Source organism: Ambystoma mexicanum, chromosome 2q (assembly GCF_040938575.1).
Source record: "Ambystoma mexicanum isolate Mex_15411 chromosome 2q, UKY_AmexF1_1, whole genome shotgun sequence".
Taxonomy (NCBI): domain Eukaryota; kingdom Metazoa; phylum Chordata; class Amphibia; order Caudata; family Ambystomatidae; genus Ambystoma; species Ambystoma mexicanum.
Window position 1 is genome coordinate 1,294,360,067 of NC_090924.1, and position 27,253 is coordinate 1,294,387,319.

At 44.1% G+C, this 27,253-nt stretch overlaps 1 protein-coding gene across 1 annotated transcript in view; it reads right to left on the bottom strand.

Annotated features, from left to right (window-relative positions):
* NEK11 (NIMA related kinase 11) overlaps nucleotides 1–27,253 on the bottom strand; it is a 1,698,151-nt gene that overhangs the window by 507,274 nt on the left and 1,163,624 nt on the right. Inside the window, exon 12 of the mRNA XM_069648723.1 lies at nucleotides 1,999–2,137. Within this exon, the coding sequence (XP_069504824.1) occupies nucleotides 1,999–2,137 (139 nt within the window). The remainder of the gene's footprint in view (nucleotides 1–1,998; nucleotides 2,138–27,253) is intronic.

Genomic DNA, 27,253 nt, shown 5'->3' on the forward strand with positions numbered 1-27,253 from the left:
TTTGCAAACTATTGCATTTTGGAGCTGTTCATTCCAATCTTACCCTTTTCAACACAGAAGAATCGACCAGTTCAGGATTGATTGCCTGAACTGGTCGAATCTTCTGTGTTGAAAATGGGAACCATGTCGTGTAAACGTAATAAAACAAGCCAGGCAAAGCCAATAGGTTTGCACTTTGTGTAGTAATGGGATAGGCATTTACCAGACACTGCCATGGTGGTACTACATGGCCATGAGATGGCAAAGTCTGAAAACGTGTGTGAGTACCTGAGCATTTGATAGAAGAGCCTGGCAAATGCTTCTCTGCTAACTATGCAGAAGCATAAACTGTTGGATTTGTCAATGCTTGTTTTTAATATGACTTTAGTGCTTATAAATCAAATGGCTGAAAGTACACTTGGTTAAGAAATGTTATTACACCAGTGGTGCATTTACAGCTGCTATTAAGCCATTAACCTTTAGAAGACTGCTATGAAATAATACTTGCAGGCCTTTACATCACAAAATGTGATACTTCTACTTGATAGAACTAGCTAACGAAAGAGAGCCCATGGGGATGTGGTTTGGACGGGGAGAGGCAGGTAGTGATGTGGGAATGCCCATAGGGTTTTCGCAGGCCATGGGCAGTCAATGGGTGGGTAACTAACTAAACAACACCCACAAGCTGTGTGCCCCTACGCACATCTCAGCTGTGTGCCACTTCTCCCATCTCAGCTGTGTGCTCCTAATGCCATCTCATATGTGTGCCCCTACTCACATCTCATCTGCGTGCCCCTACTCACATCTCAGCTGCGTGCACCTACTCACATCTCATCTGAGTGCCCCTACTCACATCTCATCTGTGTGCCCCTACTCCCATTTCAGCTGTGTGCCCCTACGCACATCGCAGCTGTGTGCCCCTACTCCCATCTCAGCTGTGTGCCCCTACTCCCATCTCAGCTGTGTGCCCCAACTCACATCTCATCTGTGTGGCCCTAATCCCATCTCAGCTGTGTGCTCCTAATGCCATCTCATATGTGTGCCCCTACTCACATCTCATCTGTGTGCCCCTAATCCCATCTCAGCTGTGTGCTCCTAATGCCATTTCATATGTGTGCCCCTACTCACATCTCATCTGTTTGCCCCTACTCACATCTCAGCTGCGTGCCCCTACTCACATCTCATCTGTGTGCCCCTACTCCCATCTCATCTGCCTCCTGTCTTTAATCCAGGGCAATAGCTTTAGTTTACAGATGGCACTTAAGCGCAACCTCATAGCTAAAACAATGTGATGTCTGAAGTGAGATGGCTGAATGAGGTAACAATACACAATACACCGGCTTTGCCCCCTTCCGCAACGCATGAATGGTCAATATCGGCACGTTGGGAACTGTAGCACTACACTAGGGGTTGGGATTCATATTGCTCACCTGTTAAACTCAACAAATGGGTATTAATAGGTGAGTCCCCATGCCCGCAATGCAGCAAAAGAAGTCTGAATAAAATCCATGTGAGCCCTACTTGCCCAGCCCTCCTATTGTTTATGGACCGATATTGTTATACATATGCATACTATTTTATAATGGGAGCTATCTCCAGTGTCAAAGTCTTGGACCAACAGAGAGGGGTGGTGCCTGGGGTTGTACTCTTTGTCCTAATAGATCACCCGATTGCAGTGAGAGAGTGGTGGGCTGCTATATTATTAAAAGTGAAAACACAGTAAATACAGGTAACATGGACATCATAATAAAAAGAAGTAATAGTACATCAAACATAAGGGCAATGGGATGTATTTGCACCAATATAAGATGCTTGGTGAAGGTACTGCAATGGACCAGGATGGAATTTAGAGTTAAAGGGTCCTAGCTATCAGGAGCTTTTGACAATATCTCAGGTCAAACGTATGAATATCTTACATTGTATGCTCATGGCTATTATTTCTCTTGTGTATGTTTCCAATAAGATCATTTATTTGCGAAAAGAACGAGTATCAAAATTTAGAACAGGTTCAACTCTTACCATGTCCTACAGGCTCTGACATGCACAGGCGGTCTGGAGTCTCGCAAGCCCTGGGTTCATGGCGGCCGATCGATCTGTAGTCCTGCGCACTAACTGGTTGGGTCTGGGTCATGTACGATGGTGTCGGCTCTTGGGAAACCTGGTTAGAGGAGACATTGATGGGAGGACATTAGAGCACAGCTTGAAAGTGATGAGAGTCCCAATGATCGATTTCATAGCTGAACGGCTAAGACTGGGACGAGCTTGCCAAACAGGCTTTGTAGTGAAAATTTGGGGAGTTGTCACTGTATACATATCACTGATAGGAGACTGAGCATTACTGAGTGGATCTGTATGGTGCCAGAAGCAACCAGTCCAACACTGTCACAGACACAAGGGTTAAGATTTGCACCATGCATACCTGATCATATGTCACACGGTTGCAAAAATAGATACATAGCCAATGAAGTGTACAAGATCATCCAATATACCCCTTCATAAAATGGCCAATTTACAGTATTTATTGTTTGGTTGAAATGTGACCTGCATGTCTTTTTCCCATGGCCCAAATCCCCTAAAATTTTCATTCACATACACAAATATTGAATGTTTACTTCGATTGAAATTTTCATTTACACAGAGCTATGTTATAAAAATAATTGAAAGAAAAGAAAAACAAATGAAAGAAACGGCATGGCATTAATGGGCAGTAATGAGAAGGGAGAGTTCAATAAAAGAAAAGATGCAAAGGAACTTTGAGTAAACTAAAAAACATGCCCAACTTACTAAAAAGAAAAGATAATATTTTACAGTCCTCTTTCTAGATCCAAAGCTACGCCATACACAAAAATGTATCTTTCATTACCTCTACAGTGCTCCATCCACTCTGTGTAACCCTATGTGCCGGTAGCCTTAGCTCATCTTCCCAACCTTTGTAAACTGGTTCAATGATAAATACACGATTTATTGACCCTTTCAAGGTACAATTCACCCATTTGACCAGCGAATCAAAAAAATGACTATTTCTAATATTGCTACAGTAAAGACAGCCCCAGAAACATCCCTTCATTCCTAAATAACAATCAAAAGGGACGATTTATGTTTTAAAATTGTATTAAATGCATCACCAGTTATTTTTAATAGAGCGCTATACAAAAATATAAAAACAACCATTAAACAAAAATCATGTATCACAATCCATCACCTGTAACATGATACAAAAGTAAGAAAAACAAACTGCAACGAGTTAGTTACAACCAGAACCCCGCAAGCAGTATATCAAGCCCCTCACTTTCTTAATGCCAAACCATTCACAGTCACCACCCCTTCAATGCATTTTCGTCATTCACTGCATGGACACCTGTGCATTTCTTGGGTTTCCATACCACACACGGCCTCATGCAGTGAATGCACTAGAACCACCGCTGTGCATGCATTTGCAAACTGTAGTCGTGAGCAATGACGGTCGACAAGAAGAAACACGGTGGATGCCATTCCCATGTATCCCTATGGGATGCCCTTTGCACGTGGAAAAAGGAGAGTAGAATCCATACAGATTCAGTATTCTATCACCTACATCAAAAAGTGAGGGATGTGGATTGCCTGCATAGAGCGTCAAAACGTGGCGAGTGAATTTTCACTCCTTCCCACGATCCATCGTGGTAGCCATGGAATCCCCCATAAAAATAGTACGGAGACGCTAAAACTCTCAAGGGGTCATTTTCGAATGAGTGGTGTGTAAACTGAAAGCATAAAAGTGCCTTTTATACGTTCATTTTGCGCTACATCAGTTTTTTTGTCGCTTTCCAAGGCATAGGGGGCAGCAGAGCGATGTTTGCATCTCCGCTTTTCTTTCTTTACCCTTCTTGGGACAGCACTCGGTTTTACACCTGGGTCAGATTTTCAGGCTGGTGTGAAACCAAAGTATTCCAATGGGATGTGCCTTGGTTTAGCACATGCTAAAGGGCAGGCGGATTCCATTTGAATCCATTATAAAACGTCACCCGCAAAGCACAATTTGCAGGCAGCGTTTTATTTCTCACCAAGTGAAGATTAAAAATTGCAAAAACGGTAAATAGTTCTATGGGCCCACAAACGTTTTGCTTTTGTTTTTGAAGCAGTGGTGACTTTTTACAGGGGAGTGAAGCATTTAGCTTCACTCCCCTGGCTTTTTGCTCATTTTGTTAAGAGAAAATGATCAATCCTTCAGGCTGTCAGTACTGGGAAACTATGTTTTATACTTTTGTAACTTTTTAACAGTGCACACAGCATCTTACAAAGAAGTGCAATGGGGATACTTTTGCATCACCCAAGCTTTTTACCCTTGGGATTTTTGGTTACTTGCATATGTGCCTAAAGACTAGCTGGTGGCAGCAATTATTATTTTGAATAGATTACCCAGTGGAACCACTGGGTTTTCCAGACACCATCAGTATGCTCTTCTGAAAGAAGCTGCTACATTCATATACTTTGCTCTGTATTAATCAGAGAGTAAAGAAATTAATCCATTGCTGCCGTCCGTAAAATGCCCAAATCAAAAATGTAATCATATTTCATAGAGGCAAAGAAATGAACATTCTCAGCCTTCCAAACTCATTTGCCAATGCATTTGAGAACCATGTTCCATCTTCAGGGCTGAGCTCTATATGATACCAGCATGTACATATTGATAAACGTAACATAAATGATACATGGACGGGTATAAGAAAGCATACATAAAGAAATGTGGGCAGATGTGGAGCAAAGAGAAAGAAAAAAGCACACATAAGTAAAAATGTGGTGGTTTTAGTGATATGATAAATAATATCATTGTGTGTGATGGTAATGGAAAATGAACAGTAACAATACCTTAACATGCTGTTTATGTATATCTGTTATTATAAGATTGTAGCTTTAAAAAATGTGGTAAGCGGTTGTCAGGAGTGAAGGCAGAATAGAGAGGCCCTTACCTGGGCTGTGGTGAATGCTATCTTCTAGTTATTGCTGCGGGATCCTAAATATATGGCGATTGAAATCTGATGTAAAAGCTGTAAAATGAGCGTGGTGTTCGCTGGGTGCAAGATAGCTTTCCAGCCATGTATATTACTGACCTGATACGAGGTCCGCGCACATGTCGGCACTGGACACAATGTTTGTACTGTAGCCATGGCAACCCCAGGTGTCAGGACATCACGCCCAGGGGAGCGTGGTGACGTCATCTTACACAGAACACTGTGATTTGAATTTAGTAGTTGATAAAACAGGTACCTACTTTTTTGTTAAAATAATTTAAAGAAAAAAGAAAAACATATCAAAGAAATGACAATTTACCCAGAAATTCTACTTGTTAAATATGGAAACATTCACAATATCTACTATTGGAGGACCCAAAGTAGAACATTTAAAAAAGTTGGTTTAAAGGCTAATTTGATACATAAAATGCTAAATCACCAGGAATCTAGCATTGTTCCTATGCCACTAAGTGGTGTTACCACAGATATTGGGGCAGGTCCCAGCAGAAGCATTGGGATTGTGGTAACTGATATTGATAGCATAGAGGGGCAGAAAGATAGGGATCACCGGTTGGAGTTGGCCAGACTACATAGGTCTCAAGGATCCTCCAGAGGTTCTGGGTGTGGTTCTGGATCCTCTTCTCATCCAACATGTCCCAGGGATCTGTTCAGTATGTATGATGAAGACAATTATATAAGAAGGTGAGCCTGATGAGATTGCCTGGTTGCTCAGCAGACTACCCCATTACAGCTGCAGTTCCATTATGGATATGTCTAAGCCTGACAGAAAAGACTTTCATAAGTCAAAGCAGGCTCTCCTCTTGAAGTTTGGGAAGACTCCTGCCCAATACCTAAAGAGGTTCAAAGCATGCAAAAGAAAGATAATACCCAGGTGTCTTTTGTGGCAGATTCCTTGAAGGATTTAAGTGGCTGAGTAGAAGACCATAAAGTAGACACTTTTGAAGGCATGATCAACTTAGCCATGCTTGAATTCTTTTGTGCCTCTTGTTCACCTGAGCTTAAGCAGCATTTGGCAGATTCAAAGGAGTTAGATCCTAAGAAGCTGGCCCTTACTGCTGATCTTTGTGGTTCCCATAGAGTGTCCCATAAGTATGAACCTGCTTCTGGAAAGCATGATGAGTGGAAAAAGCAAAAAAGAGAAAGAAGGTGGGTCTACTGATTAAACGTATTCCCATACGGCCCACAAAAGGTTTCATAAGGGGAATAAGTCACAGGAGCATGGAAAGGGTAGTGGGGCTACCTATCCCAAGCATGCGAGTGGACACTCTAAGCTTCCCTACATACACAGTATGTAGCCTGTTTAGCTAGCGACCATGTGTGAGGGGGGCCCCAGATGTATGGGTAAGACCATGGGGGTCCACTCTGTGAATATGGCTTTTTTTCATGAAGAGAAAGAGATAATCACAGGCGTATCCCTCCCTATAAATATCTTGCCCTATGGTGAAGGATCTCAAGTAGATTTAATTTCCTTGAAACCTGGAATTCTTCTGCTCCCATACCTGCCCATCCTAAAATTATTTTACTGAGGATAGTGTACTGGTAGTTGGTGTAAGTGCCTCTACTATTCGGAAAACTTTGCCCAGTCCAACTGTGGTAGATTCCACATTGGTAAACCCAGACGCTCTTGCCAGATCCCCTCTGCTGACTACTTAGTTGACTGATGGTCCCTCTCTCATCTTACCAGAAATGCCTGTCATTTTAGCTGTGAATAGTGAAGTGGACAGGGCATCTGTCAGTGTGAGGAGGAACGTTCCTAGAAATGTTCGGTCAGAGAACAGACTCCAAGACATAGGTCCTGAGAGACACTCTGCAGACTCTGAAGCACTAGGTCTCAGAATCAGGCTGTCTTAGCCAAGTCTAAGGGCAAGGCTAAGCCAAAGGGGAAAACTACGGCTATGGGAGGAGAAAGAAAACACAAAGAAAGAGGGAAAGAAAATATTCCCCCTGACATACCTACAACTGAGGTTGAGGTAGATGGCCAAATCCCTGAACCTGACGAGGAAGAGGGATTGTCAGAAACTCTGTACTCCTACGAGCCCCTCTACTGCACTGTCAAGCTTGCTTGCAGAAGAGGGATGGAATTAGTAAGGGTCAACAGAAAAGGCCATGGCTTTAAAGGCCTGCTTCCAATTGGAGGACGAGCCTTCTGTTTAGCAAAAGATCTAACACGAATGTGAGTTACCAGTGTGTAAGCCCACAAAACCCACTAGAGGAGACCATAAGAGGTTGGTGGTTCCTCAAGATGTGTGACTCTTCCTCCTGCAGTTGATGCATGACGTTCTCCTGGCACTTCATCTTGATATCAAGATAACTCCAGAGTGGCCACCCATGCAATCCTGCTGGCGCAAGATGGGGGTCCCATAAAAAAACATTCCAGGGGTAACACTTCTTGTCAGCATTCTGACAAAAGTGGAACAGGGATTCAAAATCCACTAGCACTGCTACCAGTAGTGGGTGCACCTTTTGAGGAGACAGAGTCTAACGTTTTAGTCCTTGAACTCTTGTACATCCTCAGGCAATACGATTATCCTAGTGGTTGTTCATCACACCACAAGGTATCCTAATGTCAACCCACATCAGACAGTAGCTGCCAAGTCAGTTACTCTAGCTTTACTGGACCCTTTTACCAGGGGTAGATTTCCTGAAGAAGTTGAGCCTGACTCAGGCAGCAGCTTCATGGCGAGGTATATCCACACCCTGTGGAAGGAAGATGATGTGACTTTTCATTTGTCATCCACATATCCCCCACAATCAGTTGGTCTGAGAGAGAGATTATTTGGAACTGCCTAAAGTATGATTGGAGCGCCTCAGGAGCCCCAAAAGAGCTCAGTGGGACCTTCCTCTAACATACTTGTTTTTGGATTCATGGTCTGGTACTTTCAAAGTTGAAAGACTCAGCAAGGGAAACAATTTAAGGGCCTTGCAAGACCTAGCAAGGCTCCCATGCTGCTCCAAACAAATAGACTGAAGGGTTGCATCCTTAGGGATGAAATGGGAGCCCTGCTTCTGGGTTCAGAAAGGGAGACATATTAATCTGAATCTCTCCATGACCTGTTCCACGGCAGCCCTTCTTATGGCTTCATTGAGGGTGACCTTGAGTCTCCTCAACTGACTCCTCAATACCAAGGTGAGGTGAGAACTTTGCTGAGGCAATTTTCCCCCTTGTTTTCCCTAACACCAGTTACCACCCGCTTGTTTCATTTTTTAGTGTGTGTTTTGGGCCTAGAATTAATACAGTATTTTTGTAGATTCCTGCCTAATTTCAATTATTGTGTGCTTCACTGTGTGAACTCATTGTGGAACTCTGGCCACACTCACACTCTCCTGAGAATATCCCTGAAATCTCTCCATTTCTACCTTGATTTGGGTTTTGGCTAACCTCTCAGAGTTCCCCTGTTCACTATAAATAGGGTTCCATCAGGCCAGATTCTAGAAATCCATCTTAACACACATTCATGCATTCGCCCTAACTAGACTCTGCTTTGTTAGTGGTGAAAATTGCATGCAGGGGACCAGCAACACTTAAGTGCAAACGCTGGTAGTCGCCTGCTTGCAATTAGCATTTTTCACAAAGTGATCGCCTCCAAGAGATCATCTCTCCATCTTGCAATGCCTTCATGCAATTTAACACACTCATCAAAATAAGTAAATCCAGAGGAAACAATTAAAATATATATATATATATATATATATATATATATATATATATATATATATATATTCTATATAACAATACTGATGGTACAAACTGTAAGGGAACAGGAAGCTATACAACAGATGAGCAATGAAACATGGAAACACCTGCTTCTAGGTCCTTATCTTAAACTGTAGGATTTCAAGGAATTCTTTGCTGCAAGAACCTCTTCTACTTCCCAATTGTTTAAGCTTAGATTCCAAAAGGTGGAGGCTGCTAAAAGGAAGCTGCCTTGTAATGCAGGCAACCAAGCTTAATTGCAACACATGCCTCCAGGACAGCCGATGCAAGATGATCAAGGTCTGTGTTATATGATTGTATTCTCTTGCAACTAACATAAGCCTGATTGCAGCATGAACAGGTGATTTCAGAGGCCTACAAGGAGGTTTATTAAATGCAAGACAGAAACCTATTTATTTTTTATTTTATTTATTTGTTTGTGGTTCATATAAACCTTTACAAAATAGTTCATCAAAGAAAGATACAGAATTTAAAACAGTTAAATCATCATCAAATCATTCATACATATTAAAACCATGATTAACGTAAATAACGACATTATATATCACAATCCAGAAATCATATCATACAGCAACTCCATCTGAATTCATTTGCGATACTCAAGATAAGTCACAAACATTCTTCAGAAAAGCAATAACTCTTATCTTTAAAACAGTAGAGCTATTAAGTCTTATCTGGTACCACAACAGTTCTGTGTTGACACAATGTAAATGCTGAATAAATTGTTCAAAGTATAATATACGTTGCTTGAGTAGGGCAGGACATAGAAGTAATATATGTAGCAGAGTTTCTTCCGTACCTTCTTCTTTGCAATATCTACACCAACCCCATGTGTAGTTAAGGAGATTCCATCTTTTCAGAGTGTAATTTGTTTTTAGGATATTAAATCGAAATCTCATAAATGTATTTCTAAAGTTCCGGGAAGGGTATTTCTCCAGGTAAACTTCAAGAACAGGGTTGAATTTCTAAAACAAATATATTTGGTTAGCCATTTTTGATTGTCGAACAATGCTTATGGTCTGTTGCCAGTCATTGCATTTCAAAATATTTTTTACCTTCAAAGGGTTCGTCAGAAGCATCTCCATTGAAATGCCTAAATTCATCAATGTTTCCTCAATAACCACTTTCAGTTTCAAACAAAAGGTATTAGATTGATCTTTCCCTGCTACAGTATGCAATGTCATAGATTTGTTTATCAAACATTTTCTCCACAGAAACCTATTGCTGCCTTTTCGGTCTGATAATACAAACGCTGGAACTGGGAACCTAAAAGCCATGGCTCATGGGCAAGAGCTTGACAAAGTGAAGTTATGAACACTGGTCCAACTCGGCCCTAGTGAAAACATATGCACGCAGACTGGAAGAGAAAAGTTTCCCTAGAAAATGTGCTGAATCAGCCAGGATGGGTAAGATGCGGTTTACAGCAAATGTGAACACTTAAGGACTACACCTGACTAGAGGATTTCTCTGGTCCAAAAGGAAGAAATACAGTCATTGCTTAATTCAATTGGAACAAAACTATGTTCATCTAAGCCTCAGTAACCAAGAGGCAACCCATCCACCCCCAGGTGGTGTACATCACCCTGGAATGCCACTGGTAGATAGAGTTCTGTATTGTCCGCATACTGATGGCTAGAGATATGCTGCATCTGGCAAACAGATGCCCCAATGGGACTATGTATAGAATGACAATCATGGTGATAGTGTGGACCTCCGGGGGAACCCATCAACCCATGAGAAAGGGAGATGATGGAGGACTCTATCTGAACAGATTGAGATATGCCAGAGAGAAAAGACTGTAGCCAGTGCAAGACACAGACCCTATACCCATACACCTAGACAAGATGGAAAGCAGTTTCCCGATTCACCATGTGAAATAGCCTTGAGAGATCCAACAGTGTCAACACACAACCACCACCATCAGTAATACAGAGGATTCCATTCATCATCTGGAGCATGGTGCTCTCTGTGTCATGTTTTAGGCGATAAACCCTTTTAAAGTTTCTGAAGCGTGACTGATAGCTCCTGGGACGATCCTGATGATTAGAATCAGCCTGAAGCTGCAGCGACACTGCCTTCTCAACAACCTTCCCTAAAAATGGAAGACATATCTGTGACAAATTGACTTCTGCCCTGCAGGAGTACAAGGATGAGTAGAGGCTAAAGTTCCTACTCAGCTCTCACACTTCTAGAAAACCAAAAGTGAACCGAACCATAAAGGTAAAACCGGCAGCAATAAGAGTTATACCTCCTTTGCCTTTTGTGGTAACCTGGTCCGAGGGAAGGCCATACTCTCGAGAGGGGTGCCAATGTGATTCAGTAGCAACCCAAAGAGCAAAGTATAACAGTCCAAAATAAAGGAAGGTCCAATCAAGGTTCTATGAAAATATATACTATAATAAATCAAGAATAACTAAATAGAAAAACACTACACTAAACACACCCCTGAGGAAAGAGCGCAGAATAAGCACACATAGCAAGATGGAGCACTCTGGGCAATGATTCATGGGTGATATTAAAATAATAACCAACAATGTTTAGAAAAAGGATATGATCTGATGTAAACAGGTGATTTAATTGTACAAACCAGTTTCTAGGGCCAAAACTGGACAAAGAGGGGAGTTAATAGTCAGTAATATCTTTGTGCAGTTCGTGGCGGTTCAGCAACATTGAACCAGGCTTCATGGTGCGGTGCAGGTCAGCGAGAAGTTTGTGTAATCTTAAGCAGAGAACGGGTGTCGTGCTGGTTTGAAAGGATAGCTCAGAGCAGGTCGGTGTTATTCGAACATGGCAGTTTGGATGGCTCACCAGGGTTGGTTTGAAGATCGTGTTTGGTTCAAGACATAGTAACTGCTGATTAGGATCAGCATGTGATACGCCAACGGTTCGAGTCGAGAGCAGTTGATGGATCCAAGATGTGATCCTGATGATCCAAGGTGAGGTTCGATGAGGCAACAACTCAAAGTTGAGCCAGTTCGAGTAATTCGGTAACCACTGGATCAGGTCAAAGCATGATGCAATGCTTTCAGAGGTTCGAGATGAGGTTTGGCGATGAGCGGTTGATTCAAGCCAAACAGCTGACTTGTTTGGCTTGGGACACAATGGCATTGGACAGAAGATTGCTGCATTTCCAAGAGATGCTCAACGAAGTACAGATCGTGAGGGCCACCCGGGTCGGTTCAACAGCGAAGAGGCTGGTAACTGGATGCGCAGTTAGAGTTGGGTGGTTCAGTGCAGTGTTCGAAGGTTGTAGTTCGATGTTGTCCCCGAGGGTCTGTTCATGAAGATCGGCAATGAAGATGCTGGCCGTTCGAGGAGCAGTTCAAATGGTGCAGGAGCAGTGATGGCTTCTTGTTCGAGCTGAGGTAATGAGCACCCAGCACGCGTGGTCTGGCAGGGAACTGGTTTGAAAGGTACAACACAATATTTCAGAGCCCAGGTGATTGCCAAATGCTGCATCATGGGTCCTGTTGGTTCGAATGGGTCGTACAAGCTTGAATCCCTGTTCGAATCGGTTTGAAGACGAACACACAAGGGTCCTGGTTGTCTTGGCTCACAGGTTGCTGTGAATCGCAATCGAGGGATTCCAGGATAAGATTATTTCCTGTTCTCAGGCTCCCAAACATGGGGAAGCTGACAACTTTTTCAGTTGTGGATGCAGAGAGGCAGGTCTTGCTCCAGCAGCAGATGACCCAATATGCCCTGGGGATAGTAAGGGAGCGGAGCTTGCTTTTGCTTTGAACACTATGTTTTCGTCTCTGGCGCAGGGCTTTGGGAATGACTGCTTACCTAACTGAGTTCCAATTCATTGTTCTTCAGATTTTTTCTTCAAGAGTAAATTAAAGGAGCGGGAGTATCTTCTTTTAAAAGCAAAACTCTGCAGGTCATTGGACCAAATGAAGCCTGCTTTTAGGGTTTTATCTGTGTTCCAGAAACAAACGGAATGTGCCTTCTGACATCACCCCCAAAGTAGCAAAGTAAGTGGAGGGCACCGGAAGGAAAGATAGAGGCAGACAGAAACAAGAAGGTGAAACCTTCCTCCAGCTGTAAGGATCTCCCTCTGTCTACACTAATCATGTCTTTTTTCCTTGTCATCAGAATCAAAGGCCCTTTTAGCATGCTGCACCCAGTGTGATGATACTCCTCTTGCGAATGGCTGTGCCCTTTGATTCCTGTTCCCAGGACAGCTTCGTGTGGAGTGGCAGTTTCACTAGGCAGGGTGTTACCTGCCTACACTAAGGAACAAAGAAAGGCAACCCCCAGGCCTGCAGTCCCGCTGGGAGCAGCAGCGACAGCCTGGGTGAGGGGAATACACGTAATCTTTCCACAGCTGAGCTGGACTCACAGGACTAACACATGTGTGATATCAAGTTAATCCTATACAATACTGTGGTCAATACCTGTAGTATATTAGTTTTTGGCTCTGCCATAAACCTAGTGGTAGCTAAGATTGTTCATCTGTGTTGCTATAACCTTATAGTGCCAAGATACCTAGATAGGGTGAATGTTTGCTCTCTACAAAATCCCCTATACAATACAAAATGGCTTCAATAATTATGATAAATCCTACCTGCCATACCGTAAACTAAGGTATGGATTAATTGTACAGTTTAACATACCACATGGATAGTATTCTCATAGTTATGTAGTTTTTGGCGCCTGGATGCATATCTTAAATCCAGACCCTGCATTGCAGAGACGTGGCTGTCACTGCAGCTGTCAAATGGGCACTTGTGAACTCTGAATCTGCTCTGTGCCACTGAAGAGCAGGTGCTGCAGATTAGGCTACTGATGCAGCAGGGTACAGATTTACCCTATGCTTTTGGCATGGAGCTTATAAAAGTGACATATGATTGGAAGATTGCCCTTCCTGAGATGGAATTACCGGTCTCATTTTATTAGTTTAATAAAAAACAAATGTAAAAACTGAGTTTCTAAACCTTTTGCCGGATGGAAATTTGCCAGAATATGTGTTTGGCGTTAGTCTGTCTTTCACTCATCCTCTCCCGAATGTGTGAAGTCACGGCAGTAGAAGGCAGGAGGAGAGTAGCCTCAGTTTGGTGCTAGATAAAACTAGGAGAGATTGGATGTCTGCTAGACCACTCGAAAATGGTAGGCTGCCCTGAAATTAAGCATATGATGAACGCATATGAAAAAAGCTTGCCCTCTGTTTAGCTGCGTTGAGCTGCACATTTACAGGGAGCTCACTTTCTCAGAGAATTCTGTACATATCAAGCTAAATGTGCACAAAGAAGCTGGCTGATCTTGGCACCCAGCCCCGGGAAGGGAATCACACTAAGAAAATTACTTGGAACTCCATAGGTTTTATTTTCTTTATTTTTGCATGTATATATTGCATGTTTTATTTTTGCATGTATATCTTTTATTGAAATTCAAACGTACAACACTATCAATATCGGCCACAACGCTCCACTTTGTATCATCAGAATTTCTTTCGCATTTTCAGAATATATCCCCCCCCAAACAACATTAGATTGGTTCATTAGTAAAACAAACCATCAAATTAAACAAAACAAAGCCTGGTTCAAAATTAGTGTTGTGAGAAAGGATGTGAACCACTAATCAGAACCAATAACCCATAACAACTTTAACCCAAGAAACAAATCTCTAACCAAGCCCCATTTATATTTGCACAGATCTTTCTTCCTTCACATCAACAGCCCTGTCATTCCCCGACTGAGGTGACAGGTGAAGACCCCACACCTTCTAGGCGACAACTATTTCCCTCATGCACCATGTACCTCTTCTATAGGAGTATGGACTCACTTAATCCTTTAACATTTAATGGCTTAGCTAGTAAGGAGATTCATCAGACATCCCTGGTTCTACTCCTTCATGAGCAACTCAAGAGTCTCGCCTCACAAGGCTTTCAGCCTTTGTCCACATTGAGTTCAGCCTCCAGAAGCTTTCTCCTCCTTGGCCTTCTTGTTTTGTCTCTCTCTGCTCCCTCTTGGCTCTGAGACACCTCCCCTTGTGATTGGCCCGCGCATGGGCCCGACATCAAATCAGATGCCTCTTCCTCGGATCCAATGGTGTATTTCTGACCCTTAAATTTGAACAGCAGCTTGCAGGGAAACCCCCATCGATATTTAACCTTCTGCGCTTATAGCCAAGCCCTCACAACATGCAGCTTACGCCTATTGGCCAGGGTGCGCAGTGCCAAATCCTGGAAGAGCGAGATCTGGCTCCCTCTGAACTGCACCGGCTCCGCCCTCATAGCCGATGCCATGATCCTCTCTTTTTGTTGAAAAAGGTGGACTCGGAAGAGCACATCTGGAAGGAGATTACGACGCTTCTGTTGTGAAGAATATACTCTATGCGTTCTGTCTAGCTCCAACACACACGACGCTGCTGTAGTGAAGAATATACTCTATGCGTTCTGTCTAGCTCCAACACAGCAGCCTCTGGGAGGTCCAACAGAGTCCAGCATAGATCCTCCTCCCTATGTCTTGGTCCAGCACCTCCCTCGGCACTCCACGGATCCTGATCTTATTGCGGTGAGAGTGGTTCTCAATATCCTCTTGCTTGGCTCACATCATTTCTATTTGTTCCTCCAAGCCGAGAACTCTATTAGTGAGTTCCGCTTGTTCGCACAGAGTGTCCTCAACCTCGTTTACCCTCGTTTCTAGACCTATGATATGGGAGTTTAGATCCGCCACTGTCTTCAACTTAATGTCTTTTGTATGTTTGATCTCTTTAGTGAGATCCTGTTTCAGCAGGGAGAGCATTGCCACTAGATCCTCCTTCGTGAAAGATGTTGGAGTCGCCATTTCCATTGGGGGCGAGTGTATCTCCACTCATGTTTCCTTGATGTTTCCTTCCTTCACCTTCTCCTGAATAACCAACAACGTCTTCATGTCCCCCGATCTAGCCTTGGGCCTCAATGGGGCAGGTACCACCAATATCTGCTCTTTGGCGCTCCCACTCTTCATCCTGCTTTACCTCCCCTATAGGATTCTATAGTATGTATTCTTTATATGTGCTCCGCAAGCTCACTGTCCCATTAGTGCCCTTCCCCTCCTATGCATGAGTGTCCTTAGCCATCACATCCTCCTTGAGGCCATAGCCGTCGCCATCTTGCCCCATAAGTTCCTTTCACCCAGCTGGCCCGCTTCAGGGATGGTGTGTTCACCTTAATAGGCTCACTCAGCCAGTCATACTAGTTTGCCCCTCCCGTTGCTGGTGTGCCGTTCCTGTCTCCCTTCAGTCATTTCACCCAGGCTGCCCGGACCAAGTGTGCCTCAGCTATCCCTCTTCTCGCCTTCTCCCGGAGGTCCCCCATGCTTCCATGGTCTCTCCGTAGTTAACGGACGTCCTGTGGTCCAGACCCCTTTCTGCCACCGCAATCCGGGGCTCACACGCAGCGTGTCCTTGGCATGCCTCGTTCAGTCACAGCGCAGATATTCCGGTGGCCGCGTGGTGCGTGGCTGCTTTTGCTTCACCGCGCCTTACTCCCTAATCACACCAGCCCTCCCAGGGATCAAGTCCACAGGGTGCCCCCGCTCCTTACTTGGGGTGTCTGTCCTCCCCGGCTTCGGGGCGGCTCCTCCTCTTTTAAAGTTGCACCGGGATCCAAGCTTCAGCTCTCGGCCCGACAGGTGCCTAGGTCCTCAGCATCAGTCTCAGCCACTTTGTGTTCCCTTTTGCTCCACACGGACTGCACGGGTTAGCGCCATTTGCCCCTCATTCATGCTTCATTCCCATGCAGGGCCCCGCCAAGCTCTGTCGTTACAACATGGGTAGGAGCAGAGCTGTCATCCTAGACAGCCACTTCTCTGCACCCCTAGTGGTCTCCCCAAACTCCATAGGTTTTTACTGAAGCAAAAAGGGCCTTGGGTTGGTGGTCAGCTGGAAAAATCACCCCAGAGCCGTGGGTAGATTTTGCATCCAGTTGTTTGTCACATCTGTCAGTCTTCCCCAGATTTAGAACCGTGCCAGGATTCCTTCAATCTCATAATGTGACGTCTTTTTGTATTTGGTGCCAGAGAGCGTCATTAGAAAAGAAACTGTGGAATGTCTCATTAGTCGACATAAGGAGTCTTATTTTTTCACAAGAGGCAGCAACAATAGTAGAACATTCTCTCGTGTCAGGAAGCCACTGTTTCCTTTGCAATGTGATGGTGGCACATTTCAGCCCATAGATGAGCAAAAGAGGAATTTGTTTTTAAGTGGGAACGCTTGCTTCTCCGCCATAATGAATCCCCTTTCAGAACAAAGACAGCGCTGTGGAGATGTTCAGCTGCAACTTATGGTACATTTGCAGGCAGTGATCTGCAACATCTGCCACGGCGTCACCAGCTCATTAACACATCAGGGTATAATAGGAACAGGCTACTGAGCAATTGAGGTTACCCATCCTAAACAGGGATGAACTATTTTACCATGATCATAATCCAGCGGTAATTCCACCAGAGCAAGGGGTAGCGAATGTGTTCAGGTTTGGTGGTAATCCTGTAAAAATAATCAAGGAATTAACGCAAAACTCGGAATAAGGCTGATACACTTGGGCGAATTATGCATTTATTCTTTCAAATATGTATTTATTTATATGATTGTAAGGTGGTTCTCCCAAGGGAAAAAGGGGAATGGCAGGAGTAGCTACCTGAAGGAGTCCTGAGAGAGGAATAATACACCTAACCACACTGATGTGCGAATCCGAACCAGGGGGATGGTTTAATACTCGTGTTATGGGCTGTTCAGCCCCACTAGGCAGCTGCCTTGTGTTTTGCACCAGGTCAAATAAACAGTCGCAGCCCGATAAGATTTAGATGGAGTACAACTCCTTCTTCATATAAACATCTTAAAGAACAATAAACACAATTCAGGATTCGCAGGTTATATAGTGGATAGTTTACACAGAATTAAAAGGGGGGACAGTCTTATAATATTCTTTTACATTCTTAATTTGGTCTCCTCTAGGTCTACTTCGCATTTATCCCAGTATGACACTGGAGGATAGCAATACCCTTCACAATAGGATCCCACTACAAAGCTGTTTACAGTGGGTTAAGTAATGATTTAACTACAGTTTCATTTGTGATAAACTCATAAAGGGGCTCCCTTTAGATGGGAGAACCCCCAGCACATTCTGTAGTACATTTGGCAAGTAACCATCTGCTTTACAATCAATAATAACTTGTGCTAACACTTAAACATGCACGTGTCAGGGCCCTAACACTTTACGTTACTGGTAGCCTGTTTGGCGAGCGCATAATAGGTCAAACATAATAACCCCAACACTCTTTCACCTCTGTGTTGCAATGATAAGAAGGATTACTCTAATATGGTACCTGGCCAAACCCTTTTTACTACTTGTGAGGTACTTGCTGGAAAGACTTGCCACTTAAATAAATAACCCTTCTTCACTTCTTGGGGAACATGGATGAGCGTGGTATTACACATTACACCATTTAGCCCTTTTTCACTTCATGGGGTGCTTTGGCACACATGGGCCCACCTGTGAGCGTACCTTGGTCACATTTGTTAAATAAACACTTGTTACTTCATAAATGGCATATGCAAGCGTGATTTGGTCACATTTGTTAAATAAACACTTGTTATTTCATAAGTGGCATATGGAGCGTGATTTGGTCACGTTAGCGAGCTAAACACTTTTTACGTCATGAGCAACCCCTGTGAGCATACATTGGTCACATTTGTTAAATAAACACTTGTTATTTCATAAGTGGCATATGCAAGCGTGATTTGGTCACATTTGTTAAATAAACACTTGTTACTTCAGAACACTTCCTCTCATATGCCAGCGAACATCTAGGCCCCCTCCTGAGGTGCCATCATCCCTCATTAGATCCCCTATTCGATATTGGCCTTATTGTCTCCAGTATATCCCTTGAAACCCTGAGAGGAACTAACCCCACTGGTAGGGAGTTCAGTGACCTGATCTGAGGTGCCAAGTCAGGCGGAGTGCCTAGGGTGAGCTCTTAGCTGACAGGAGCTGCCCATCTAGTCTCTCTTCCACTGAAACCGCAGTAAGACCGAGAAGGCCAATACCTGCGCCACTGACCCACAGTCTATTCTAATTTAACCCCCACTCTCTAACTCAGCCTTACCGGGAGCCTGTTGCGGACTGAAGTCTCCACAATACCTTGCTATTTCCTATACCCGTTACACTCTCTGACATTTCTCTTCAGTTATGAAGTAAACAATGAATTGACATAATCCAGCAAAGCGGATGTAAGAGCCGGGAAACACACAATGCTTATATAGTTCCAGCGGGCAGCTACTAAGCAGCCGGCTCTGTATACTTTTCCTCTCCTACCTCCTGTCACTGTGAGGGGCCGGGAACACTACCGTCAGCTACGACTGACACATAGACTGCTCGAACCCACAGGTGCTACCAGCTCGAGCTGGACTGCACACCGCAATCCGGTGCACGCTGCCTCGACCCTGTTAGAGCGGAGAGCACGCCCCGGCACAGCACTACCCTCAGTGGACCTTGTAGGCACGGAGGTCCTGGACGCCCTGCGAGCTTCTCAGGACGCCCCTCTTTCTCTCTCTCTCCTCAGCCCGAGCTGGGCTGCCGATATGTACAACGATGGTCCTGTCTACCTGTTCCCCAGTGCGGGAAGAAGGTGACTGGATTTTTGCCAGAATCGCCTCATCTATGCTCCCAATCCCCCTGCGGGCAGCTCATACCAAGTCCTCCCCCAGGCCAAGGAAGAGATAAGGCAAACAGACATAAAAACAGGACTGAGCTTTCACTTATGAATCACCCTTATTTCAATATAAATAAACTCCCAGGCTGAAATTGGTGGGGTTTTACATGATGCACAATGCATCTATAACATTTGAAAATCTATGGCCATACAGAAAAACCTGTATATGATGGCTGATACACTTTTTTCCCAAAACGTTGTTTGGCAGAGTTCAATGTAGGAAAAATAGCTAACATGCTTTAAATACTTCCAAGTGAACTAGACAGAGGTCAGTGGCATGAAAGTGATGCAATAAAATACAAGACATGTAACCTAGCATGATCGTCAATAGAACACTTTCAATTAATAAATCCGTTATTGTTTGGTTTGCAACCAAAGGTCGAAGTAGGTGGGAACTATCGGGAACTGAATTCCACTACTTTTATATTTTTACTATTTGCAGTTCCACTTCTTTTTCCAACCATCATCACTATTCCAGAAATGTACTTTTTGAAGTTGAAGTATACCTCTTAATTCTACTACCCTATGGCAGTTCCAGCGAAACTGAACTCTGTATGACAGAACATTTACAAAGTACATTTAGGGGTCACCACTGGTTGACCCCCTTCTCACATGTATGCTTGCCTTTTCCTTTGAGATTGCACATTTTATTTAGTTCCAATTCTCAGTAATATTTTCACCAGGGACAAAGCATGTTAAGTCACTTTTTGTCATGCTGTTGGAATCAAAGGTCATATGAGATCACTTCCTTTGGTGTCACTAGGGGGCCAATAACATGTGATGTCACTTCCACTATACCTATAATGTTGGTGAAATGAACCCACTGCCCACTGATGGTAATTAAGCTGGGTGAAAATGAAGTCCCCACCAGGCTTTTGAGGAGAATGGGTTCATGACCTCAAGCAAGCTACACACTTCCTTTGGTGTGTTTCATTATATTACCGTCTAAATTATTTTAAAGTTTGTATTGCTTTCCTGATTTCCTGTCATGTCTTAACGCAAGAACTGATAAAGGCACATTAAATAGCAGTTTCGTGCGTTTATTAAAACTGTGCCATGCCTCTGCTGCCTGTAAAGAATAGCTTTGCTCTGAAAAATCTGTGCGTCCCGCTTGCACGACTACTTCCTCTGCTAAGAACTAATAACAGAGAAACAAAGCAAAGAGCGATGGAGCTGCGTGCAGCGTGGAGGGAATCAGATTACACACTGAGCGAACAGAAAAAGGAAACAAATGGGGGCCAGGGGGGGGGGGGACCAGAGACCTCTCATCTACCCAGCTGCATCTGATAAGAATGTGTAGGCGCCCTGGAGGACGTTCTGACCCAATGGCTGAGGTTTGGACGGGCAACCATCGCATTTAATGCTGGTGTTACTCAGGAACCGAGGGGAAGGCAGAGTAAGTATCTGCATTTACTGCTAACCCCCCAGTTTTGCTATGATAGCCACTTGAGGGGACCATCGTACACACGCTTCATCATAGTACACTGTATGTTTTAGTACATCATTCCTATTGCTCCATAGCCGTCCTCTTCATTTATCATTTATGATTCATCCTTCAATTACTTGTCAGTCACCAGCCTCAGTCTTCCTCCTCAGCCATCCTCCTACATCACTGTGCTCAACCATCATCCGCAGACAGTCACAGTCCTAACATATCATCCTCACTCAATGCTCCATTTTCACCCATTATTAAAAAAAGAAAATTGCGGGGGGAGAACCACCCCAAATCCCCCTTGGGTGGTATGGGCTCCCTTTCTACACTAGGTCGCTCTGGCTTATTGTGACAAATACGCCTCTCCAGTTAAAAACGTCACCATCCGCCACTGACCTATCCTAACCGTGGGGGTGGTAACATTATCTCCTCAGAGGTATTGTTCCTTTCCTTACTTTCCCCCAGAAAATCACTGTATCAAGAGCCCTGCTCCTCTCCAGGATGGACTATTGCAACAGCCTCTTTCTAAATCTTCCTGCCTCTACTCTCCGACCTCTACAACATATCCAGAACAGTGGCACCTAAGTAGGAGTACTAGGCAGGGATGTCCTTGGTCCCCGATGTTATACATATTGGCCTTGGAACCTTTAGCGGTATATCTTAGACAGCAATATGACCTGGTAGGCATCGAGGTGGGAGGAAAGAGCCATTTGATATCCTTATATGCCGATGACTTGCTGCTGTACTTAAAGTATCCGGAAGAGAACCTCCAGTATGTTTTAGAGGTCATGCGGAGGTATGCCGAATTGTCCGGCATAGCGGTTAATCCCGGCAAGTCGAGCATGTTCCCCCTAGGGTACTATTCGAGGGTCCCCACGGAACGCTTGCCGGTATTGCCCGTGCCTTGGGCAGCCGAGTCCTTCCGATACCTCGGAATAGACATATATCACACTGTGGGAAACGAACATCTGCATAACACCGAGGTTGCTGTGGATAAAATCCGTGCAGCTATGCGATTTTGGGAAAAGCTGCCGCTAGCGATGATAGGGCGAGGGGCGTTGCTTAAAATGGTTGTCTTGCCTAGACTGCTGCATTTCTTCAACAACATACCATACTTAATAGCTAGGAAGTTCTTTACCAAACTCGACAGTATGTGCAGGGACTTCCTATGGCACGGCACTCGCAACCGAGTGGCGCTGTGGAAGCTACGAAACTTCTACGATAAAGGAGGGATTAAATTACCACATTTTGAGGCCTATTATGTAGCGAGCCAATTGCAATATGTTATACAGTGGCTCTCTGATGAGGAATCTCCCGAGTCCAGGTTGGTTGGGACAGATTGCACCCCGTTTTATTTGAAGGAGATCATCTGGGTCCCTAGACAAGACTTAAATCTTCGCCCTGGTATGCTGTTACTTGGGTGGAAAATGTGGCGTAGAGCATGCCGGCTACTGGAAAGCCCGGATCCGTGTTCGCCGCAGGTGCCACTGGTTGCCTTGACTGCGGGGGATGGTCAACTTAGAAAAACGATCAGAATGTACTGGGAACCGGTTGGGTTGGCCACGTTAGGTGATATATGGCAAGATGGGGCCATCAAGGATTTTGCAGACCTAGAAGAAGAAGCTGGGTTACATGGGGGCCAATACGTTACATACCTCAGGTTGGTACGGATTATCCGAAAATCTTGGCCTGAGACGGTGTTAGCGGAGGATCCGGACACCCTGATTGATACAATATATGACATATCAGAGGGCGGACACGAGATCTCCAGATTGTATGAGGTGGTGATGTCCCGAGTGGGAAAGGACTTGACAGACTTGAGACTAGAATGGGAACTGGAGGTGGGGGTTCAGATGACTGATGGGATGTGGGAACGGGCTCTGGGATATCATAAAAAAGTGTCCAGAAATGCTAGATTACAGCAAATCCAACTATATATCACACACAGAGCGTATATGACCCCCAAGAGAATAGCTAAGTTTGCGAACTCGGGCAGGCAGGCATGCCCGAAATGTAACGAGGAGGACGCGGACATGACGCATATGTTCTGGTCCTGCCCAGTAATCGAAGTCTTCTGGAGAGAAGTGTCACAGAAGTTGGCTGACAAAGGGGTCCCGATAAGCATTGACACGACCTGGGCTTGCCTTCTAGGGGGGTTCCCCAGACCGAAGAACACCAGACATCTGGGGAAACTGAGAGACCTAGCGTATATACTCGCTAAGAGGAGGATAGCCATGAACTGGAAGCAATGCTACAAACCTAGGATAGAGATGTGGTGGAGGGATCTCCAAAAATGGGCGGAAGCCGAAACCATGGTCTGGCAAGAGGCATGCAGTAAATGCGGGGAGGAGGATGTGGGCAACCTAGTAGCCTGGAGGTTATTAGTCACTGGTCTGTTTGGGGTACGAGGAGAACCTACTGCCCCGGAGGAGGAAGTCACCCGGCCACACCAGGTCGATACGGAACTACCCTGTGGATGAGCTCTTGGGGGGGAGGGGGGGGAGTGTAGTGTTGTGTTTTGTTAAGTGTTTATTGTTTTATTGTATATAATGTTACAAGTTTGTTTATACTGTTTTCACTTAAAACAAAATAAAAATATATTTAAAAAAAAAAAAAAACATATCCAGAACAGGACTGCAAAGCTTGGCCTTGGCCTCAAGCCCAGGGATTGTATCTCTCCAGCTCTGAAATCTCTTCATTGGCTCCAGTGGCAGCAAGGATCAAGAGTTCAAGACCCTCTGCATCGTCCCCAAGGATTTCTGGGGCCTGGGACAGTGCTACCTCTAACTTTTTCTTCCTAAACACCTTCCTTCTCGAGCTCTCCGCTCATCCACTTCCAACTGTCTGAGGGTCATTCGCTTTTCCAAGCAGAGAGTTGGGGGCAGATCTCTCTCTTCGGCTGGGGCCTACCTCTGGAAAAGCCTCCCTGCATCCATCAAACTTGAGCAGAACCACCACTGGTTCCAGAAACAACTCAAGACCTCCCTCTTCACTTTCGCTTTTTCTCTTCCTCTCCCCAACTGATCCACACACTGGTCACCTGGCTACCCTCTGAACTTGGGTGCAGGCTCCTGCATGTCCAGTTGCACGTTGCACTGCCTCCCAGCTCCCCTAGCACTTGTGGTCTGTATCTGTAACCCTACAGTCCCTTCTCTCAGCATTTATGAGCCACCTGTTGGCTGCGTTTTTGAGTTACCTGCACTTCTCCCACACCTCCTCAGCAGTTCTGTCCTTCTACTTCCCTGCACTTGCGCGATCTGAATGACTCAGGGCCTAGTAAGATCGTTGTTTTGTCCTCCCTATGTTTCCCCCTCCTTGTCTTGTCGTGCCTCGAAACACTTGTGTACAGGTGCATTATAAATGCCTTATCATATCATAGCATATCATGAGGGAGGATCACATGGGAGGAGATGGCTGGCAAGATGATGTGGTAACTCCATTAGGAAAAGGAGATTCCCCAAATACCTAAATATCTAATTGCATGCTGTCAATGTACGGTTTCCTCTCATCGAACTTCTCAAAGTACACAAAGCGCTTTTAACCAGCATAAAAGTGGTACATTGAGGGTTCAAGAAATGAATATCACAACTTCTAATTGTTATTCGTCTGCCTTATGTAGAGGTTTAAACCCCAAGTGTAAACTATCTACTCTTTTAACAACCTCACATAAATCTGACCACTCTCAGTTAACAAATCAGCTTAAGTTAACTGATCATAAAAAGAACAAAAACATTATGGACTTCAACTCCCATAAGGCTTGTAGTACTGGGACGAGGAAGAGGGGCTCAGAGTTGATGCAGTATCATGAGCAGTCTAGTGGTTGTGATAGAAAGCACCTGAGCAGGGCCTTTAAATATATAAATGGGTCCCAGGTGTAGGAGGGAGAAGAAGCTGATGGTGTAGTAGTCGGGGGAAGCAGGATGCTGTGCTGGAAATGCTGTTTTTTTAATTTATTGTGGTGTAGTAAAAAATTAAGACTCTTCACAAGAAGAAATTACAGTTTAAAACAGTACAAAAATACAATTTAGCTCTTTCGACTCTCGCACATTTCCATTATTATCAATTTAGCCTAGCCTTAAAATCATCCTCTCCCAAAATTAGGACTTTTCACATAAACACAATTCGAAAAAGAAAGTATAATAACATCTAACATGTAATTCTTTCAGTAATTTCACAGTTAAACAGCAGTAAGATTTAGCTTGTTTAACAGTTTCACAGTTTCCCTTGTTAGGAGTGTTTCGTGCCCTGACACCAGTCCCTCCCAGAAGAAGAACGTTGATAACCACCAGACTTTATCAACAAATCTTGACAATTTCATCACTCTCCTTTCTAATGTCCCAGCACACTCACTCAAAAGATGTTTTAGAGTCTGTGCATTAGTTCTATCGCATAGTGGGCATAGATTGTCCCCATACTCCTCCTTATGCCTAATGTGTAACATTTCTCGTGTGGGCAGCAAATTGAGGCGGAATCTCAGAGAATGCGACCCACTTTAAGGATCTGGAAATCTCCGCAGGTACATGGCTAACCACGCTTGGGGTTTGTCCACACTCGACAGTGACGGACACACAATCGAGGTCCGCATTAATGCAATCGTCCTGATCCCGTCAGCTCTTTTTATTGACTCTTTCACTTTCATGGGATTTTGAATCAGATCGATTTCTGTGCGTTCACAGCTCATGAGAATTTCAAGAACTAGGGCCTTCAAGTCAATCAGATAACAATTGGTAGACCCCTCTAATGCACAACCTATATCCTCATACAATGAGGATTTTGGGGGGATACGATCACTCTATACAAAGATACCCACATCCACTCCATCAATGATCTTATAGACTGAAGGACCAATTTGTACCTCAGACTAGCATTTGGGGCACAGTTCAGCAGATTTAATACACGGTACCACAGTTTACCCTCCAATCTGTCCCAATCCATTAGTCTCGACTGTGGATTTGCATTCAAACCAAATAGCAAGGATGGGATAACCTTGCCAGTGTAGTATTTTATGACAGTGGTCAAGGAAAATGTACAATACATATTTATTATTTTCTTCATTTGGGAACCACATTGCAATGTTTTCCCCTCTAAGGTTGTTGCTAGATGTACTTTAGTTGGAAAGGATCTCACTAATGACCCAAAATATGTTACTTCTTTAGCAACTGGGATAATTTGATCATGTAAATGCCAAACAAATGGATGAACAGCCTTCAGTGGAAGCTTGAATATCACCATTTTAGACTTTTGATGGTTTATCTTCAAGTCATTTAACCTTGCATAGTCCTCTAGTGTGCTCAACAGACGTTGCAAACATATCGGGGTATAGTCCAGAAGCACGATGTTGTCCGTGTAGGCTATCCAATTAATTCTCTCCTTCCCAATCTTAGGACTTGCCAATGCGCACCCATCTATATTATTTGCCAAATCTGATAGGTAGAGGTTAAAGAGAAAAGGAGCTACAATACATCCCTGTCCTACCCCCCCCCTTTCCGTCTTGATAACACTAGACAGTCTCCCCTTTTTATCAAGCCTTACCTGCAGTTGTGAATCATCATACAACTCAACTATTATAGCTAGCAAGGTTTCAGGTTAACCTCAGCTCCCCAATTTACCCCACAAATGTTCTCTGTTAACAGGGTTGAACGCTTGGGAAAGTTGCACCAATAAAGTGTTGGGCCACCCTTTTTAAAGGACCTGCTACACATTGTGCTCATTACCAGGCCATTCAGTGAATTATAGAGACCACTTTGAAAACCAGCCTATAAGATTCCTTTCTGTTCTGCCCACTTTTCCAACTCCTTCAATACAAAACCCGCAAAAATCTTCCCATCTGTGCCTAAGAGAGAGATCGGACGGTATTTTATAGGATCCGTCTGATCTCCCTTTTTATAGATTGGGATAATAATGGCTCTCCTCTAATACTCTGGGAGTTGTTTGGTACTCACCACTCCTTGAACTGTCAATAAGCAGGACCAGAGACCAACATCAGATTTTAGAATTTGGTTGCTCAAACCATTAGGGCCAGCAGCCCGAGAGGGTAAGAGTTTTTTTAATCAGTTCTTCTGTCCCCTCTTGAATGTTGTTCGGTTCCCAAGTCACTCCCTCTGAGAAGATAAGCTTAGGACCCAGAACAGCCCCATAGAGTTTTAATAAATGCTCTGGCCATCCATTTTCCTGTATAATACCACTTTGTGGATTACTCTGCCCTGCCGCAGTTGAATTAATCAAAGACCAAAAGTTTCTTGAATCGGTCTGACCCACAGCCCTTAGCATCAATTCTCCATCCCGCTGCATGCGTAAATATTTATTTGATCTCGACCAGTTTCTATACCTGTTTCTCAATGATTTTATGTCATTCAGGTAGAGATCCTCGTCCGCTTTCTTTGATTTAAACACCTGCAGTTCTTTCCTCAATCCTCTTTTC